Source organism: Candoia aspera, chromosome 1 (genome assembly GCF_035149785.1).
Source record: "Candoia aspera isolate rCanAsp1 chromosome 1, rCanAsp1.hap2, whole genome shotgun sequence".
Lineage (NCBI taxonomy): Eukaryota > Metazoa > Chordata > Lepidosauria > Squamata > Boidae > Candoia > Candoia aspera.
Window position 1 is genome coordinate 37,410,404 of NC_086153.1, and position 21,928 is coordinate 37,432,331.

Genomic DNA, 21,928 nt, shown 5'->3' on the forward strand with positions numbered 1-21,928 from the left:
AAACTGGGAGACTGTTCTAGTCCCGCCTTAGGCTTGAAAGCTGGCTGGGTGATCTTGGGCCAGTCACTCTCTCTCAGCCCAACTCACCTCACAGGGTTGTTGTTGTGGGGAAAATAGGAGGAGGAAGGAGTGTTAGGCATGTTCCCCACCTTGGGTTATTCATAAAAATAATAAAGGCTTGATAGAAAATAAAATAAATAAAATATTAAACTGGTCCTATTTAATCAGCTACCTGGATATCCTCTTGTCATGCTCCCATGAGTAGACTGGAATGAAGAACCTTTCTCCCCCTTTTTTATTCTGCTTCAATCACTTGCTTTCATCACTTACACATCTTTGCCATTATCTCACTTTCATCAACATCTTCCTTTATTACAGTGATCACAGCAACAAGGTTACAGCTGTTCAAACTAGCCCACTACTTCTGCACATCCTGAAACAACATGGCACACATGTCTGCTGCTATGCTTCAAGTACAGGTGGATCCCACTTAATGACTGCCCTGTTTAGCAACAATTTGAAGTTATGACGCTGAAAAACTTTATGACCAGTCCTCACACTTACAACCTTTGCAACATCCCCAGAGTCATGTGGTCGAGGTTTGGGAGCTTTGCAACTGGCAGGTGTTTACAACCATTGCAGCATCTCGTGGTCACATGATTGCCATTTGTGCGCTTCACAGCTGGCTTCTGACAAGCAGAGTCAATGGAAAAGCCAGCAGTAAAATCACAAATCGCAGTCACATGACACCTCGCTTAATGACTGCATTGCTTAGTGACAGAGTTGCTGGGCCTAATTGTGGTTGTTAAGTGAGGACTACCTGTATGTATGTATGTATTCTTCAATGTATGTGGCTACTCAATTCAAAATGACTTTGGGAGGGCTTACAACAAATTTAAAATCAGATAAAAAAACTAAAAAACAAAAAAGCTAGGAACCAAGCACAATCTCTCAAGTCCATAAAAGTCCTTAAAAGTATTTCTCAGAGTTGGACTCATTCAATACCTTGGCCCCACTGCCTATGAGAAAAGCTAGGTCTTCAGTGCCTTTCAAAAGGTCTTTCAGTGCTTTTAAAAAGAGTCAGGTGTCCAAATTTGGGAGGAAAAGCTGTTCCACAGGGCAGGGGCCCACGACAGAGAAGGCATGCCTCTCATCAGTTGGCATTTATTGATAGAAGGGACATGGAGCATGCCAACTCTGTTAGATCTGGTGGGGTCTGCAGAATTAAAAAGCAACAGACAGTCTCACAAATAACCCAGCCCTGTGTTCTGAAGGGCTTTATAGATGACAACCAGCACCTTGGATTGCACCTGGAAGCCTGCTGGAAACCAGTGCAGCTTGTGAAGTAGTGGTGTAACATGGCTATACCAAGGAACAATCGTAACTATCTGTGCTACCACATTCTGGACCTGTTGCAGCTTCCAAGTGGTCATCAAAGACAGCTCCATGTAGAATGCATTGCAGTTATCCAGATGGGAGGAGACTGATGAATGACTGTGAGCAGAGCCTTCTGATCCAAGGAACAGCTCAGTTGGCCATGGCTGTCACCTACTCAAGCAGGAGCTGAGAGTCCTGGAGGACTCTCAAACTGCACACCAATTCTGCCTGGGGGAATGCCAGAATTAAAGATGGAAGATCCACAGTACTGAGAGACCCTAAAACCCACAGTTACTCAGTCTTACTAGGGTTGAGTCTGAACTTGTTCCTTCCCATCCAGACCTTAACAGCCTCTGGAAACTGAGAAAGAACTTTGGCAGCATCACTTGGTAAACCACAAGTGTGATCAATGCCATCTCAGGACTATACTCACATTCCTACTTACTTGGCAGATATAATGCTAAACAATGACTTGTTTCAGATACCAAACCAAGGCACTTGGTCACTTCCGCATTCTGTGTCAACACTGTTGAGAGAGCAAGCGTGATTAATATGATCAGGTGGCCATCAGCACTGACTGCCATCTAATCAACACCTGCAGCAGGATTCCAACTATGCAGAAGATACGTGATTAGTGCTGCCCCTATAGTAGTGTTATGCACTGGGTGATAAACTGCCAGTTGAAACAAAGATGTTTAGAGGGGCAGAAAAATAATAGAGGGAGCACAAATTTGGTACTTCAGTTTTAGGGGCATGGCAGGAGTATAGACTATCACCCTCCCCTCTGCCTGCTGGATTTTGGTTCATCCACAAAGTTAGTTTCTTGCACCCAAGCCCTTCCATCAGAGCTCCAGATACAGTTCCAATTTAACTAGGCTGACCATATTTCCTTTAAAACAAAAACAGGACATTGGGATGGCAAAACGGGGTAGGGCTGGGTGATGGGCTGGATTGCCAGGCAGGAACTTCTCCGGTTTTCTCAGGCTGGGAATCTTCAGATTCCTTTGTTTACGAGAGGCAAAGCTGGGCTGGAGAGTCTAGTGAACAGTTGTGCCCAACAAGCCGTTCCTCCTCTGGCTGTGCTTTTACGTTCTTTTCTTCCTGCCATTTCAAGGCAGGAGCCAATCGGCTCACCCTTTGATCACCATCTATCAGCTGATCCTGTTTTTTTCTTTTTAGGTTTCCCGCCGGGTTGAGCTCCGTGGCTTTTTTCCCGTTTCTGTTGAGCTCCCCCTCCTTCCAGTCAAACTCAGACTGCATTCTGACAGGTTTGTGGGAACTTTCAAATTTTTCAGTAAGGTTTTTAAGAAAACGGGACAAAATGGACATTTATATTAAAATGATGGGATGGTCTAGAAATGTTAAAAAAATGGGACTGTCCCATTCAAAATGGGACATACGGTTAGCCTAAATTTAGCCTTTCCTACAGAATCACTTAAGAGCCAGTTTGGTGTAGTGGTTAAAGCATCAGGCTAGAAAACTGGGAGATTGTGAGTTCTAATCCCCTCTTAGGCACAAAGCCAGCTGGGTAAGCTTGGGCCAGTCACTTTCTCTTAGCCCTAGGAACGAGGCAATGGCAAACTACTTCTGAAAAACCTTGCCAAGAAAACTGCAGGGCCTTGTCCAAGCAGTCTCCGAGAATCAGACATGATTGAACGGATTAAAAAAAACAACAGAATCACTTTCTGTATATAAAACCAAAAATGGAGATAAATTCCATTTGATTAACAGTCCTCCAGGCTTTCTGTAATGATTCTCTTATCAGTTCCAGAATGAACAAAATACTGCTGTCAAAAGCAGTATTTTAAAAAGTTGTATCTTAATTCATTGGAGGATAGCCTAGGATCCTCTAAGTAGAAGTCACAAATAAGTTTATCTGGAGCCATCTTATTTTAGCTCTGTGTGGCATTTTCTCTTCCTTGTGATGTAAAGCTAATCTTTCTTTTAAAATGCTTACAAACAAAAATTGTGTCTTGTGCAAAAGTAGAAATCCTGAAAAGTGATTTGCAGTATGCCTTGCAATACTGGGTTTTTTTAAATGGTATGTATTAGATTTGGAAGATATAATGGCTTTAGTCAGAAGAATAATGAAATGTGTAATGGATGAGGGCAAATTTCAATTAGCAAGTCTGAAAACAATTTTTAAGCTATTTTAGGTTGAGTTAACTTCATAAAAAGTAAAAAGAAAAATATTAATGAAGATCATTCCTAATTCAAGCAATCTGGATGGGAGATAGACGGACACACACACACACAAACACACACGACACACACATACACAGAGTCAAAAAAGAGAGTGACAGAGAGTTTTCTTGCATTGTCTTCAATATCTAAAAATATAGTAATGTTTTAATAATACATAAATCTATTTACATTTAAACAATGACAAATGTAAAAAACAGGTGATCTCCTGGAAACCGGTGAAGACCTTCCCTTTTAAGAAATCATTTAATGTGCAATTTTTAATATGTTAGCTAACTGGTATCTCTCATTTGAATATCTAAATAATTGACTGCTGTCATAGTCTTTATCATCTGCTGCTATTTTTTGTTTAATGCTTGCAAGGATGTTTTTAACTATAAAATATATGATTTCAGTTGTTACCCAACTTGAATTGCCTGGAGTAAAGCCAGGATATAAATGTTTTAAAAATAAAATTCTGCCCTCTGATTTAAAAAGTGAGAAACAAATGACGATGAAATAAAATATCAGCTTAGAATTTTAGATTCCCTACTTCAATTTCAACTATTACATTAAAGTGAATTGCTATAGTGGAGAACAGTTAGTTAAGAATATGCTGAAATGTTAAGACTAAATGCCTACATGTACCTTCTTAAAGGTAAGTCTTTCTGAACACTTTAGGACTTAGTTCTTTGACGCTTTGGATAATCTTGCAGTTACACTGCACAGCTGTTTCTGAATCATTAGGGAATGGATATCAGGGATAGGCAGGGGGGAGAATAAGCATTTGGAAGAGCATGGAATTTAAGTGGGGGAAAAAAGAAAAAAACCAGACCTTTTTCTTAGTTAATTGTAACACAGACAAACCTTATGATAAATGCTGCCAACAAAACGTAATTATTAAATAAAGCAAGCCATCCTATTAAGGTTGGGCGGGCGGGTGTAAAAACGTTGAAATGGCAGTTACTACCAAACAATCAAAGGGATGGGGCTTTGATTGTATGGTGGCTAACACCACCTCAACTCCTCTCCTGCATACCATAGTCTCCTATTTGATTAAAGCCATATTTGGCACAGGTTTGGTGGGGGAAGGCATCCAAATTATGGGTGTTGTGGGACAATGCAGCAACAGAGTCCTTATTTATTTTATCTTAACAATCCAAAAAACAATGACCATTATTTAGATACAAAATGTGGTCAAAAAAAGCAGAGACAAAAAACATATTAAGCCAAAAGGCTGAGTTAGGCCTACGAGGCCTTGTTTATATGGATATATTCCCCTAGCCTGTTTCAGTTAAAATTAGTCATTCTGTACAGTAGTTGGATGAATCAATATAGCTTAAATTAATAGCTAGTAATTTGATTTACATATGACTAATTTGGAATCAGAACTAATGTATGCAATTTTCTTGTTTTGGCAATATATAAGTGGCCACCTGACTTGACATTCTTTCTCTTAAATTACACTGAGGAATCAATTTAATTCAAATCTACATTCCCAGAAAGCTTGGATTGACAGAATAGGGGGCTTGGCTGCAGTGGCCAAATTAACCAAGACAGATCCCCAACTGAAGATTCTGCAGGCAGCCCCCCAGATGTGGGGCCACAGCCCCTCCAAAGCTGCTGCAATTTTTAATACACTAGAAAATAAAATTCTCATGCAGAGTGGGGTAATCTTATTCCCTGTATCAAATTAGTTTAATCAAACATAAATAAAATTAAACCTAAACCTAATCAAATTTACTTTTCTCCTTAGCCTCATCCACTTCTTTTTCTGGCCCATTTCTGTTACCATGCCTGACAGGCCACTAAAATGCCAAGTACAGTTCTCAGCCATAAGGACAAAAGAAAAAAGACAGGCTGAATAATTGAAATCGTTTTACTGAACAGTGTAATAATAATTTAGTATACCCAAATGAGAAATGTTATTTTTCATTGTTCTGAATGAAGCTATGAAGCTGACACTATGATAACACAAGAAGCTGTTAAGTATGACACACTGTATACTTGTCTGTGTTATATCAAGAACTGTACCTAAATTCTGGATCTTACACACATATACACAATGCAGTTGTGGAGCCTGCCAGGGGAAATGGCAAAATTCTGAGAAGTAATTCTCCCCAGCGTATCTCCTGGAAGCTTCTCCATGCTTTTGGACACGAGTTAAGCTTGCAGTAATGAAACAGGGCCCACAATGAAAATGACGGTTGAGGACTGGGTCATAGAATATGCTAGGAAAAGGATGTTTGAGAAATATCAGTTAAAACTACTTCAGAAAACTGAAATTATTCCTTTTTAAAAACTAGGGAAATCAAAGTCTGAGGTGACACACTTTCATGGAACTAGGAGAAAGTGCTACGGCTATATGTGTAAACTAAATGATAGGATATCAGAGGAAGTCTAAAGGAATCTTATCCCATCTGATAATACCATAATCCAGTTGCTTGGTTGAACACTATTTCTACCATATAAATAGAAATGTAATCAGTAGTTTTCTTCAACAGCTTACTCTTAAAAACAGTTAAGAAGCATTATAGCTGCAATTTTGAAGCAGTAATAGTAGCCTATGATATAAACTAACACACACAATGCCTTTAGAGCATTCTTTAAAAGTGGTACACAAATATCTGTATATCATTATTGCTACCACCATCATTCAGGAGTGATATGTATATAGTACTTTGGATCCAGGGTAGCTTTTCTATAAGCAGACGGGCTCCATCAAACCACAGAGAGACTGAAAATATAAGGAAGGTTTCTACTTAAAAGAGAAGGACAGGATTATTGTCAATATTCTCTCTTTCTTCCACCTTTGATGCCACGTCCCATGCTGTTTTGAAAGATGCTTCAGCTTACAGAAGCAGAGAGTGGATAAGAGGGGAAATTGGTGAAATCTGTTCCCCACCTTTCATTAGTGGTCCTCTCCTTCCAAGAAATCAGATATCCTTCGTCCTTCATTGGAGCATTTAAGATTCAAACATATTATCCTTTCTCATGTCAAATTCCTGAGGAACAATTTCAGAGAAGAAGTGCCCTCAGCACAGAGCTGATACACTGTACTGCTACATCACCAAGAAACTTCTCACATTCAGGCAGAATTTTTAAAAATGAAAGAAGGGAACAGGTTACCACAATTACTGAACATGGAATAGATCAATAGTTTCCCACTATTCTGAAGTTGGATACACACACATATACCCTCAGAAGAAGTATATGATATGAAATAAGCATAATACAGATTTGAAAGCAAATAAAACCTGCCAAACACATATCAGGAAGAAACAGGATTCCCACTCCGCATTATAGTAGCTTTGCCCCATCCACTGCAGCTCCTGCTGTACCCTCCCAAATGGGTGTGATCCTCAGCCATTGAAAGGAAACATTTGCCCATATTTGGAGTTGGCAAGACAAGAGATATTAGAAGCCTGTTCCACTCAAAATGTGTGGTGCGCCTGTGTAAATATGGGAGATTTTAAGCAATTTGAACATTAATATGAGTTTTAAGTATAACAGCCATTAATGAGCAAGCACATAGCATAGTTTCAACTCTGTATGGAGTTGGGCTTCAAGAGGAAGTTAGTCAAACAGAGGTAGTTGAAGATTGTGGTTTTGCATTTGACAGGTACAGCATGGTGTGTATTTTGTCTTTGGGCTTCTTTGTAACCAATCATATTTTTACACATTTGTAGTTTCTTGTTGCTTGATAATAAATACACTCTGTTTCCTGTGTACTGGGGTCTTGCCCATGGAATGTTACTGAATGTGTCCAAGTCTGCTTGACTTGGCTTTGCAAACCCATAATAAATTTTGGAGACTGAAGTACTGTGTGTCATTGTTGTAGACCAACAAACCTCACGACTGACTTGGAGATAGAGAAGGGAGAAGAAAGTGTAAGTTGAAATTGGAATGAAAATAAATTCAGAAGTTCCCTCTTACAGATTTTTCTCAAACATAAGCAATAACTTTAAGTTTACTCTGAATCTGTTCGATATACTGTGAGGAAAAAATAAACACAAAATATATCATGATAGACGGGATGAGGCAACTTTGTTTTATGTAATTGGGCCCCAGTGAAAAAAATGTTACAGACTAAGGGAAATCATATGCATAACAGCTGGGCCCCATACATTCTATAGATTTTTAACTGAGAGTTCTTGACTTATAGCTCATCCAGCATGCAGCTCTAATGTTAGAATGCTCTCCTCCTTATTCCCCTCCCTTTTTAAAAGAGTTCTATTCACTGACCTGAGAGATCTCTTGTTGTTCAGATGCCTATAGTTTAGAATTAGTTTCTTATCGCAAGTAAAATCTTACAGCAATCAATAGAGTATCATTGCTACAGCATCATCAAAACCACTACTTATACAGTATCCACATGTGGGTATATATTTTGAACTAGGAAAAGTTGCAGTTAGATCTCTAGAAACTACTCTGTAGTTATAATATTCTGTTTTAGTCTTTCCAATCCGGTGTTCACCATGCATATTCAGACTTAGGTTTCCAGAATTCCCAACTAGAAAATTGCAGAGAGTTGTTCTGTATAATGCTAAAATTATCCATGACAGTGTGAAATCATAGCAAAGGAGATGGCCCAGTGAAAAAGTTCAGACTCACAATTTTTGTTTATTTTGAAAAATAAAGTTTGTTGGCTAGCAAAGATCTCTTAAATGCCTCACTATGTTGGATGCCATTTTCTTTCCTACTTTCCCTTTCTACTGCTATAAGCATACTGCTAGCTATAATGGATATAAACTGCATTCTTTTATAGCTAGCAGCAAATGTTCCATAAAATTATAGAAGGTATTACTATTAGTCTTCTTATTTCCTTTCTTTCTTTTCAAAAGGACTAGATGTTTTTTTTAACTTACATCTGATAAAAGGTCATGAATCTTTAATACAAAATGAAGCACAGATTCACTGAGTCAGCTGACAAGTCCTGAGATCAAAGATTGGTGCTCACAAAGATTTTCTGCCTTTCTAATACTCCTCAGTGATCATACACAGATTGCATTTTATATGCACTCTACTTAATATAACAGCAGAACCATTTATCTTAATTTGTTTATAATTTAATAGTTTTACATCCTGGTATTGTTGTTTTTCCTTTGTATTTTATAGAATACAAAGCATTGTTTCTCTTTTTATTTCTTTCCACACAAGCTTCAGAATACAGGAAAGGTAATGTTTTAAAATATTACATAATTTCCTACTGTCCTTATTCATCTTGATTTCACTAACATATTACACATTGAAGAAGAAAATCAGAGGCTCAGTTTATTTGCTGTGTGGCCTTTATACATACACTCAGGTCCTTCACACTCACAGCTTAATAAGGCTCAGTAGTTGCACAGGATTATACAGAACTTTCTTAGGGTCAGCACAGTGCATATGTTTCATATTATTATTAAGACTATGTGTTAAGATTATGTGCTGCATGTGTTAGACTTCAAGCAAGTAGAGTCCATTCAAATGGTCCGGCTATTTTGTTGAAGTTACGTGAGCCTTGGGATGACATATATATCCTTCCCTACTCCTCATAATAAAGAAATGGCTATAGGGCTTTGGCCTTCTTTATTCTAACATTATCTGTCATCAGTCATGCTGTAAGATAGTTTGGGCTGGCCTAAAGTTACTCAGTCAGCTTCATAGTCAAGTGGAGGCTTGAACTTGGGCCTCCATAGCCTGAGTCAGTACCTAAACAACTACACATTAGCATACTTTTTCTTCATTATGAGAACACAGGCAAAAGTAGTAGCAAAAAAAAAGAAGATGTTTGTGTGTGTTTGTGTGTATGGATTCCATATATATATGGGGAAAAAAAAGAGAGTGGAAAAATTAGTCCTAGCAGCCAGGAAATGCTTATCAGCAATGCTTCCTTTCTAACTGCTTTCCCATTTGTAAACTGTCAGACCTGGCTGCCTTGCCTAATTAGACTTTCCCCCACGTGGTAACATTCACTTCAAAGTGCAGACCATAAATATTTCATGATGTCACAAAGGCTAATGACAACCCTCTCTGAACTTCCAACCTAATTGCATTTATTAGTCATGGGCTTTCTTTTTTGTAAAATAAATAGCAGACCCAACCTAAGCTAGTTCTGAATATAGACCTTCCTGATTACAAGATAAGTTCAAAATGTGTCTGTGCTTACAAAAGTTTGCCACAATTTTCTGCAGTGCTTTATATTAATCTCAATTAATAATGACTAGAATATCCAAAAGGGTGATGAGGTCATGTGTAGTTTCAATTCACATATGCTTTTGTTCATATATGCACTTCCAGAATGCACTCCTTTTGATAGCACTCTTTCACATACATACTGCTTCATGACACATATGAAATCTTCAGGACACAGTCAAACATAGCATTTTTGTGCTGCATTTTAAGATAATGTCACTCCACAAGGGTCTTCAGCTTTTGATACAGCATTAATTATAAAAGGCTTTGAATATAATACTTTATGAGCAAACAAATTCACACTGCTGATAAGCCACAAAAGTTTAAGTAATACTTACACAATCTCATCATTCTGAAATTCAAGCTCTCCACAAGTGTCCTCGAAGTCCTCTCCGCCTCCTTTGGCTGTGCCTTCAATTGTTTTGTATGGCACAATAACATTTCCTCGAGCTCCGGATGTCCGTAGAACTTTCACTTCCATGGTCCCCACACTCTCACTTACATGAGTGACCGGTTCCTCAAAAGTAAATATGCCAGCATGATCATCATCAAAGATTGTAACTGTAGCTGTAGCAGGTGATCCCAGGCAAGCCACAGCTGCAACATGGTTGCCCTCTAGAACACCTTCTTCAGATTGTTCTGACACTTTCACATTACTGAGGTGAACAAGGAAATTCTCATCTTCCTCAAATATATCATCATCAATTATGCCAACTCTTATTTCTTTTTGTGTCTCACCTGGCTTAAATAGCACTGTCCCTTCAGTGAACTCGTAATCAGACCCCGCATTGGCTGTACCATCTTCTGTTCTGAAGTCAACCAAGACTGTTTTGGTCAAATCACCACCTCGACGGGCAATTGTTAGAGCTACTGTGCCACAGTTCTCAAGGCACTGGTAGGTGCTCTGCTCAAAATAGACTTTACTGACAGGGTCATTGTCTGCCACTTCACAGTTGACCTCATGCATGCTGACTGCTTTTCGTGCTTGGTCAGCTGCGTGTCGCTTCAATATATTGCCAGCTCCAGTCATTAGCCGAGTAGCCTGAATACGATAAAAGGCGCGACTCTTTTGTTGCTGACTCAGCACCTGGTAATTAGCTAGTTCTATCAGCTGTTCAATCTCTTTGTCTGGATGCTTCTGTTTCAATTCCTTAAGGATTCTAGCCATTTCTCTTCTTGCTTCTTCATCATCTTGATCCTTCTCATCTACCTCTAAAACCAGAGTGCCATCCAAGAAACTTTCAACATGGGAATTAATTATCTTTCCATCCATTTCAATGTCAGCTTTGGATGGTGGCCCTTCACCCTCATGTTCAATTATCATGCCCCTTTGCTTGCCAGCTCTGTACTTCTTGTAGACATATTTGTAGAATAAAAGCCTTCGATCAGCAACCCATGCAAACACCACACAGATAGGAAAAAAGAAGAAAGTGAGTAAACCTTCCCAGACTTCTACTATCCCAGGTGACATAACTGACAAAATTAGATAAAGCCAAGTATAGGCAAAAATGCTCCAAGCTGCAGTGACAAAAAACACACGAAGATGCTTAATCTTCCTGATTTCCCCATCAGGGACAACATAAACACAAATGGCTATAATGACAAACATATTAAAGGCAGCACTTCCTACAATAGTGCTTGGCCCAAGGTCCCCTGCCTTGAAGCCATGGCCACAGACTTCAATGACAGATAGGAGGATCTCAGGTGCAGAAGAGCCCAAAGCCATCAATGTTAAGTTGGAAACAGTCTCATTCCAAATTCTTACTGTTGTCTTGCTGGTCTCACCGTTGGGTTTCTTGATTGTTATCTCTCTCTCTTGGGATGTAATCACTTCTATGGATGACATGAAGCGGTCTGCTATAATAGACACTCCTAGAAACATATAGACCATGGCCACAAAGTATACAGTAGCTCTTGCTATTTTATCACCAAATGAAGGATCTTGAGGTTCCCAGATGGGCAAAATCACACCTTTCTTACAGATATAGGAACCAGTACATTCTTCAGAATGATTGGTTTCTTCAGGTTGATGTTCTGTGTGTACTTTGTCCACATGGCATAGCAAAAGTACAACAACACTTAAAAGAAGAAGACCACCAGGCAAGGCAGTTGGATTCTTTAATCCCATCATGATTGTTCTGTCAGACCAATTTCCAAATTTTTTCTAACCTGCAGAATACAAAAGTGTAAAAACATATTACCAACATTCAACTGAAGAAAGTTACAGCTTTTATCTTTGTGTAAGGCTCACTCATTTACAGAATCTTTTACATTCTGTGAGCTGCAGTTACAAAACTGAGATCCATAAAGTCATTTTCAGTTGATTAATTATATTTTTAAATCTATAGATCTGCCCTGAAATAATAGTTTTCTGTTTAACTTATATTCAAATTAAAGTCATTGAAACAATGGTATAAGTTAGCCACAGTATTAGCTATTGAAGGCATAAGTTCATCTTTGCTGAAACTGTATTTTATCATTTTTATAAATAAATAAAATACAATGCAATACTCAGTAACATGTATGATCATATAAAATAATCCAGCTAGAAGAGATAAAGCTGGAACTGTTTCCCACAGTATCTGGATATGTATGAAAATCCCCAAAGCAGAGCATGAGTGCAAAACTCCCTTCTACAACCATTCCCAGTACTAGTTATCTCTATTCTGTGCATTATGTCTTTTATCTACTAACTGATCCATAACAAGCATTCCTCTTTTATATCATGGCCGCTAATGTTTGCTTAGGAATATTTGGGGAAAAAGTTAATTAAAAGTTTTTGAAAAGTCTAAGTAAACAAGGACTTATAAAAGCATTAGCTGCATACTTATTAGAACCTTTCAAGAATTCTAAAATGTTAATGACTAAAGGGCTTATTTTTGACATGAACCATGTTCATTATTCCTCAGCAAGACTTATATACAAAACAGTATTTTATTTTTAATAACATTTTTCCAGAAATGCTCATGTCTCTAATTTCACTGACAGATTTTAAATAATTCTGATGTAAAACCTACACATGCATAAACTTCCATGGCTAAAGCTACAACACTGAAGACAGGATCAAGCAGCTAGGCATACTAGGGGTTAAAATCAGCAGCACAGTGCCACAGTCCCTTTGTAGGTACGATATGCCTTCATGCAATTCAGACATGAAGGGGAATTAACTAATTTATTTATTTAGGATATTTATATCCTGCCTTGAGCTTTCTCAGGATAAGTAGCAAAGAAATACAAAAGATAAAATAGAAAGTACAAAATCCTAGGTAGAAATAAAATTCCATGCAAATGTAAAGACATATCTCAAGGCAAAGATTAAAAACATATTTTTAAGAATTCTTATGTCAGAAAGACCTCACTGAAACCTTTAGGTAAGCTTCTTCGAGAACAGCAGGGACCTCATCAATTCCCAGCATTGTTGAGGAAATCTAGGCCCCTGAAGGACTCACTGAGCCTGATTTTAAAAAAGAAAACAAGACTCTGGAGAAATTGCCACATTTTCCTATCACAAATACCTCTAGTCCCTCCTCTAGCATGGTAATGCTCTGTATCTGAAAGAAGCACTTAGCAAGGTATTCCATTGCCTCTCTCTGCTGCAATTTATTTGTGCTCCCACTTGATAACTTGCTGTAGATTGCTCACAACAAAGGCAAGACAGATTCTCATTAATATGGTTGGAAGGGGAAATAACACACCGTCCCAGGCAGCAGCATCCACAGGTTCTTTCTACCTTCATTGGAATGTCCAAAGGAGTGTTGCACCTTCACACTACAAATTTCATTCCTTTTGAGATGTATGCGACTTTGCAATGCATGTAGCAAAGAGGGTTAGGGTTAGGGTTATCAGTTTAACTAGTTAGCAGTTTAACTGTCCTGCTTTGAAGTAGCTGAATATTCTGGATCATTTCCAAAGACAGTCCCACGTATAACGTATTACAATAGTCAATATGGAAAGTTACCAGAATATGAACAATTGTTGTAAGATGGTATCTGTGGAGTCCTTGGTGCTCTCTGAGCTTGGTTGTTTGCTTGCAGACGTTTCATTACCCACCTAAGTAACATCATCAGTGTGAGTGAGTGTGGGGTTGCTCCCTGTTTATATATATTAGCTTGCCCTGCCAGTGTTTTGGCAGGGATGTGGTTTTCTCCCTGGCAGTTCCTTGATTAGGGAATTGTTGTCTGCTTGATTCTTTGCCTGCTTGATTGTTTGTCTCCTTGGTAGTTCCTTGATTAGGGTATTGTTCTCTGCTTGGTTGATTGTCTGGTGTTAATCTGTCATGAGTACTGATGGTGAGCAGGAGGGGGCCCCTATCCAGGGGGGAAAAACGCATGCGTAGTTTAGAGACTTTGAGCTGTCATTCAAAGAAACCCAGAACAGACCCACCTTGAGTTTTGGGGTTTATTTGTCTGGGTTTTCCCACGCTTCTTCAGTTTGGTAGGATTTTCTGTCTATAATAGCAGTAATAAAACACTAGAGACTTTTTCCTCGTCTTGGCATGGTCTTTGCTTAGTCAGGACATAATCCCTGCTTATCTGGGTGTAGGCTGCTGGAGAGGATGTGTTGTGGTCTTTTTGTTTCCTTCTTAGCTTTTTAAACTATTTCTTTTGAATGGTGTGTAAATGTGGTTTATCTCTATGTGTCTATCTCTGTGTGCTTCTATGTGTCTATTGATGGATGATGTGTCTGAATGGAAAGCTTCCAGGAATTCCCTGGCATTTTTGGATTTAGCTTGGTCTATCCTCACCAGCAGCCTACACCCAGATAAGCAGGGATTAACACCAGACAATCAAACGAAAAACAATACCCTAATCAAGGAACTACCAAGGAGAAAACCACACCCCCACAGAAAAACACTAGCAGGGCAAGCTAATATATATAAACAGGGAACAAACCCCACACTCACTAGCATTGATGATGTTATCTAGTTGGATAATGAAATGTCTGCAAGCAAACAACCAAGTTCAGAGAGCATCAAGGACTCCACAGTTCAACCCTAAGCTAGATATATTCTCTTCTATTGGTAAAACTGTATCTGGCTAGTTATGGGCACAGTTGGTATATCAGCTTAAGCTGATAAAGGGCACTCTGAGCTACTGAGGCAATATCCATTCCTTTAAGTGGAGCACAACTACCACTGGAATAGGATAAACATCACTTACTTGGGCGGGCAAACCACTCACAAAAAGAATTATTTCCATCTTCTTTGGATTGAAACTCAGTTGATAAGCCCTCATTACCCTGCCCAGGCACTGATTCAGAATGTCTATTGTCTCATCTATATTAGATAAAAAGGAAAACTAAAGCTGGGTGTCACTTGCATACTTGGTGACACTCCACCCCATCCCTGATAACCTCCTACACAGGTTTCATGTAGATGTTAAAAATAATACAGTCCTAAACATAATCACAGTCCTAATCACAGTCACAATGCAAAGCAGTAATCCTTTAGCTCCATCTTCTAAAACCTACCATTCAAGCACAAGCAGAACTAGAATGGTTCTGTCCCAAATGGTTCTCTTGTCCCAAAAGATACCATGACTGAAGAGTTGTCTAAGACACTGAATCAGGTTGTACTCTTCTTGTCCCTCTCCCAGAATAGGTCATCCAATAGGGCAACCAAGGCAGTTTCTGTTACAAATTATGCCTGAAACCAAAGTAAACAGGATCTACAACTTCAGTTTCATTGAAGTGTGCCCGGTGCTGATCAGCAAGCAATTGCTCAAGGACCTTGCTCGTTCTGAACAGGAGGTCTGGGAGTCACAAACCAAGCACCTCTAGAGGCCTCCTTAGTCTTCATATACCATTTTGAGCATTACTCTCCACTATGCTGCACACAGTTTCTTTCCAACAAAAATAATAATGATCATCTAGTAAAAACTGTGGAAAATACAGTAGTGCTTAAAAGTTTGTGAACACTTTGAATTTTCAATATTTCTGCATGAATGTAACCTAAAATGTGAACTCTTTTCCACACAAGTCCTGAAATTAGATAAAGAGAGCCCACTTAAACAAATGAGTCAAAAACATTATACTTGTTCATTTATTTATTGAGGAAAATGATCCAAAATGATCCAAATTTGTGTATTGCAAAAGTATGTAAACTTCTAGTATTACCTGTTTATTTGAAGGGGAGATTAGGATCAGGTGTTTCTCTCAATGGGATGATAATCAGATGTTAGTATGGGTGGTCCTGCTGTATTTAAAGAACAGAATTCTAGGCATTCAGTATCAAAGTCTGATCTTCACAACACAGGTATGTGGAAGTGTGTCATGGCTTGAACAAAAGAGATTTCTGGGGACCTCTGAAAAACAGCTGTTGATGCTTGAAAGGTTTACAAAACTATTTCCAAAGAGTCTGGATTCCACCAGTCCACTGTCAGGCAGATCATGTACAAATGGAGGCAATTCAGACCCATTGTTATCCTCCCCAGAAGTGGCTGAACAACCAAGATCATACCAAGAGCAAAGTGCGTAATACTCCGGGAGGTTTCAAAGAACCCCAGGGTAATATCTAAGGAACTAAAGCCCTCTCTTGCATTGGCGAGGGTCAGTGTTCATGAGAACTCTGAACAACAATGATGTGCATGGCAGGGATGCAAGGAGATAGCCACCATTCTCCAAAAAGAGCATTGCTGTTGGTGTACAGTTTGTGAAAGACACGTGGATAAGCCAGAAGGCTATTGGGAAAATGTTCTGTGGAGACCAAAATAGAACTTTTCAGCTTGAATGAAAATGCAGTTTGGTGAAAGGCAAGCATTAGAACCTTATCTCATCTGTGAAACATGGCGGTGGCAGTATCATGGTTTGGGCCTGCTTTGCTGCCTCTGGACCAGTCAGCTTGCCATGATTGATAGAACAATGAATTCTGAACTGTACCAGCAAATTCTACAGGAAAATGACAGGGTATCTCTCCATGAACTGAAGCTCCAGAGAAAGTAAGTCATGCAGCAGGACAGTGACCCAAAACACACAAGTCATACAATGTCAGCCCTTTGAGGTAGTCCAGACAAGACGCACAAACCATGAATACTAACGCTACCTTTATTGTAAGGTTACAGTAACAGATCCTTACAAGTCTGAAAGCACTTCTCCCTTCCTTTACTTTTACTTTTCAGAAAATGAGGGAGGGTCCCTTCTGAGATGCTTCCCATGCTCCTTTTCCTTTTGTGGGTTGAGATACCTTTTGCATGAGAGTTTTCTAGGCTGTGGCTCTTCCTCCTGTCTTCTGATATACCATTACAGATGACCAAAGAATGATTAAAGCAGAAGAAAGTTAATGTTTGGAATGGCCAGGTCAAAATCCTGACCTTAATCCTATAGAAATGTTGTAAAAGGACCTAAAGTGGGTAATTCATGTGAGGAAGCCCACCAACATCAACATGTTCAACAAAGAGGAATGGGCTAAAATTCCTCGAACTAATGTGCAGGACTGATCACGAGTTATTGAAAATGTTAGTTGTAGTTTTTGCTGCCCAAGGGGGGCACACCAGTTACTGAAAACAAAGGTTCATATATTTTGCCACACAGAAATATGTAGCTTTGGATAATTTTCTTCAATAAATAAATGAACAAGTATAATGGTTTTGACTCATTTGTTTAATTGGGTTCTCTTTATCTAGTTTTAGGACTTGTGTGGAGAAGAGATAATGTTTTAGGTCACATTTATGTAGAAATATTAAAAATTCAAAAGGGTTCACAAACTTTTAGGCACCATTGTATAAAGGATACCTGTCTCTTAAATAATAAATGAGCTGGTTTTACCATCCTGTCAATTCTGTGAAAGTAAGTATCTACTTATTTCTGTGCTTATTTTTAATGTGTTTGGTAGCTCCTCTTGTTCATACTGCAGGCAGCATTAGGAAAATTTGCTGACCAAAAAAAAGTTGCTTACTTCCTTCTCTTGGTGAAAGCAGGAGGTGTTAATAGATGCCATCTGTGGCATCAATTAACTATTATTTATGTAAATTGTGGCATTAAAGGTGGCTTAGGAAAGCAGCTTTCCTGACAGGCTCAAAATACACAGATGACCAGAGAAGCTGATTTTTGCTGACAAAAAGGATCTTCCCAACTGAAATACAATGTTAACTCAAGCAACAATGCAGACTCACATAAGAGAACTATAGAAGGGGCAAAATAGGAGGTGTTAATAGATGCTATCTTTGGCACTCCATTAGTTACACAAATTGTGGTGGAAAATCTGGCTTCAGGCTGAGAGACCTGAAGTTGCAGATGAGCAGAGCATTTGCTTTCTGCTTACAAAGAGGTCATTCTAACCTACAGCACTTAGTTAACATGGGCTCATGGGGCAGCACATACAACAGAAATATACAAAAGTAAGGTTGTGGCAAAGGCTCAGACCCAAGGAGTTACTCTGGGTGGGACTACAGATTTAGTCAATCCTAATGAATTTTGTAAATTAATGGGGCAAGGGGAAGAAAACTCCAGCAACCCCCACCCCCATCTAATTTGATTTTGAAAGTTCTCCCAGTTTTGAAAGTTGTTTGCTACTGTCTTGGGCAGGATATTGTTCAAGATGTTTGAGCCAAAGCTTATTGGAGACCCAGAGTTAATTGTTCATATTGCTGGGATGGATCTTGGCCAAAGAGAGCAAAAATCCAGCTCATCACTGAATAGTAAAAGGAAGATTCCTCCCCCAATTACTTGTGAATCTAGGGAGAGGGTTCTTACATTCAATGATAGGAATAGAAGAAGCTGTTGAAAAGTAAGGAATATGCAAGAAGTGTAAATAGTTGCACACATGGTGTTGCAGACTGGTGGATGCCTTTGACCATCAGCCAGATGATCTCCTACTTGGGAGGGAGGGGCTGTTTGCCTGGTGAACTTAATCTGTTTTGGAAGGACTAAATGGATCTTATTTCTCTTTCTTTCCTTCCCTTTCAAGTTTCCATCTTCCACTCGCCTCATTTCTCTCCAACCTTATTCCATCCTTTCTTTTGCTTGCCTCCCCTTTCCAGTGCATATTCCTTCTTTTACCCCATGTCCATTCTGGTTGTTTTCCTCTCTTGCTGTTTCTGTTGGAGGAAGAGAGGTGAGCTTGTATATAAGTATGTGTATTTGTTTGTGTGTGAGAGAAGTCTATGTGTGAAAAAAGAATGGCTGGTAGCATATGGAAATTAATTTATTTTGTAAATAGGGTACCTTATTTTATTGACAATTTGTTTTAATTATCCATTATTAATTCAATTAATGCCTTTGAAGCCTCTTTAAATATTCTGCTTTTTCATTTCACAGACCTATACATCCTTTCCAACTAAGGACTTCTATTCCAATTACGTTTTGAGACTCAAGTTGGGAATCAATTATGTACCCTATAAGAGATATATCAATTTTATTCCTTATTATTCAAAGTTATTTTTTATAAGAAATGCTTTGTGTACAGAACTTTGTGAATCCTTTATAATGGTACTACATGCTAAAGAGTTTCCAATACTATTTGTGAAGTTAAATACAAACATACATGGCAGAAAATATACCTGGAAAGTAGTTGCAAATGGAAGAGAACTGAAAACTCATAATTAGCATAGTCTGTAAACTTAACCTGCAACAGACTGTGACTGGCATAGCTAGGAAAACAAATGTACAACAAATGGCAATAGGCCAGTCCATTAAAGCCAGAGTTTAGTATAAAATATCAATATGTGTTTGTATGGGGGGAGGGGGGAGAGGAATGTTAAATTGCAACACTGACTTTATGCCTACTTTTCCTAAGCCTGTTCTTTCTATCCTAAAACTGTTTCCGCAGCAATTTCTACCTGGATGGGGCTCTGAAATCAAAATTAAATCCTATATCCACTGGGGGGGGGGGGGGATACTGGGAAAACATAAGGATCCTTCTTTCATTTGCTGATGATGTATCATTCTAGTTTATATTAAATTAGCAAAACACAAGTTGGGATGCTCTGTTACTGTAAAGGCTTGATGAATCCAGATTAATTGTAGTATGCTATCATTGTCATGACATTCATACAACACATCAAACATTACATAATCCTCTACTGCTGAATTCTCAAATTTTCTGGGCCACAGGAAAGCATAGCAGCTGCAGTTTAACAAAAACAAGTTGCAGAAGACTTGTATGCAGACATAGAATTGTAGACTCATAGGACTGGAAAGGACCTTCTAGTCCAACCCACTGCCCTTTGCAGGAATCCTCATACCAACCCTGGACAAATAGCTGTCCAATCCTTTCTTGAAAACCTCCAGTGACGGAGCAACCATGACTTCAGGAGGCAGGCTGTTCCATTTCTCAATAGCTCTCACAGTCAGGAAATTTCTCCTTATTTCAGCCTTTATATATCTGCTACTTTGCAGAACCACAGTTATAGTACTCTACTGTTCAGATTTCTACTACTGTAATGCCACTTTTTGATGTACAGTGTCCCAAATACTTCAGAACAGAGGGAAAAAAACCTTAAGGACTGTGTTGGATGTCAGTGAAGGTCTCTGCCATTATAAAATACAAGAGAATATCACCTTGTTTTAAAGCCAGAGTCCAAATATAATAATTAAAATACTGATTTGAGATCTCTGTCTCATAGAGTACAGAGGTAATACTTTTATTCACACTGTTCTTTTAGTACAAATTGTGAGAATGATGTGTAAAGCATGGTCAGTCTAGCACTTAATCAAATTCATGTCCATTCAATATCAGCTCAAGGGTATATGGCACCCCTAGGCCACATTGACTGATGGTGCCATCTCCTGCTGATGCAAAGACTTGCATTTTTAGAATGTTTTTAGAATGATTAATTTAACATCTGCTCTGCATGATGTGATCTTGGCAGCTACAGCTTGGTCCATCAGTGCACCAGAGCAGAGTTGCCAACTATTGTCTATTGAAAATTGCTAAGCCTTGTTGCAAAAATACCTAAAATCCTGTATTAACAACATGAAAACCTGATCTTTAAAGGTAGATGAAATGTAAACAATTTTTCATGTGGCCTTTGTTTTCAGAAGGAGGAGCAGTATTGGCACTCCCTAAGCTTTGGCACCCTAGGCCAGTGCCTACTTGGACTTAGCCTAAAGCTGTCTCTGGGTCCATAGCTTGGAAAAGACTATTTCCTGTAGTATGTATTTAAGAGTCATGACAAACACATTCAAAGCATCCAAAGTCTGTCTGCAAAGGCTGCATTCAAAGTCTGTCACTATATAGCTTTTTCCAGGAAAATTCTAGAGCACCACACAATCTCTTTGCTTTCACTATATATACTCAACAGTGGGAAGAGTTTAAAGTGAATAGGTACTTTTTTTTTCAATTTAGTAATGTTGGTACATGAGAGAGCCAGTTTAGTGTAGTGGTTACGGCACCAGGCAAGAAACCAGGAGACCATGAGTTCTAGTCCTGCCTCAAGCACAAGGCCAGCTGGCTGACTTTAGGCTAGTCACTGTCTCTGCCCTAGGAAGAAGGCAATGGCAAGCCACTTCCGAAAGTCTTGCCAAGAAAAAGCAAGGGGAGCCAGGGTTAGATACATCTCTTGGGATGAGCCTTTCAGAGTATGGGTCGATCACTGACAAGGTCCAAAGTTCTAACGTCTACTTTTGTCTTTGGCTGCAGCCACCACTTGCTTTAGACCTTCCCACTATTGGCATATAGCCTCCAGCAGATTTATCCTGAGGAAATTGGAGCTCCACAGAAAATAAGAGATGATCCTTCTAAAATTCATGCTATCCAAATTCAGATACTGTATTGAGAAAAGAAAATGGAAGGTGACTGCTACCTTGGAAGCTATCAAAATGATGACTGAAGTAGCAATCATTTTCTCATCTAAAGTGAGAGAGTAATTCCATGCTTTAATTTTGTAGTTGAAAAGAAATAATGGAAGGAATATTTTGTCCCACTATCTATCCTAGGAGGCTATTTTATATGCAGCTGTAGATGCTTCTGGTTATGTTTCATTTCAGTAGCTGAACTAACATGATAGCAACAACATAATAACATCTCAAGTTATTTTTACAAGCTTGGGTGTTCAGTTGCATCATATATAATGAATCAGCTCTAACTGGTAGCTGTGTGTTTCTGTGAGTGATTTTGAGTGAGTGGCAGAAAAAGAGAGAAAGAAAAGAAAGAGAAAACAATTTAGCACAGGAAATTATTTAAATAAATTATCTTCAGTAATAATAATGCATTTGGCCATCATGTACAATTATCTTTGACTATAACATTGTACATTTT

General features: G+C 38.8%; 1 protein-coding gene across 2 annotated transcripts in view; it reads right to left on the reverse strand.

Moving 5' to 3' along the window:
• The window catches only part of SLC8A1 (solute carrier family 8 member A1), a 236,085-nt gene that overhangs the window by 195,665 nt on the left and 18,492 nt on the right, over positions 1–21,928 (reverse strand). For both annotated transcript variants that reach the window (XM_063302070.1, XM_063302077.1), the window contains exon 2: positions 10,074–11,904. In XM_063302070.1, coding sequence (XP_063158140.1) covers positions 10,074–11,866 — 1,793 coding nt within the window. In that variant the 5' untranslated portion in view covers positions 11,867–11,904. The remainder of the gene's footprint in view (positions 1–10,073; positions 11,905–21,928) is intronic.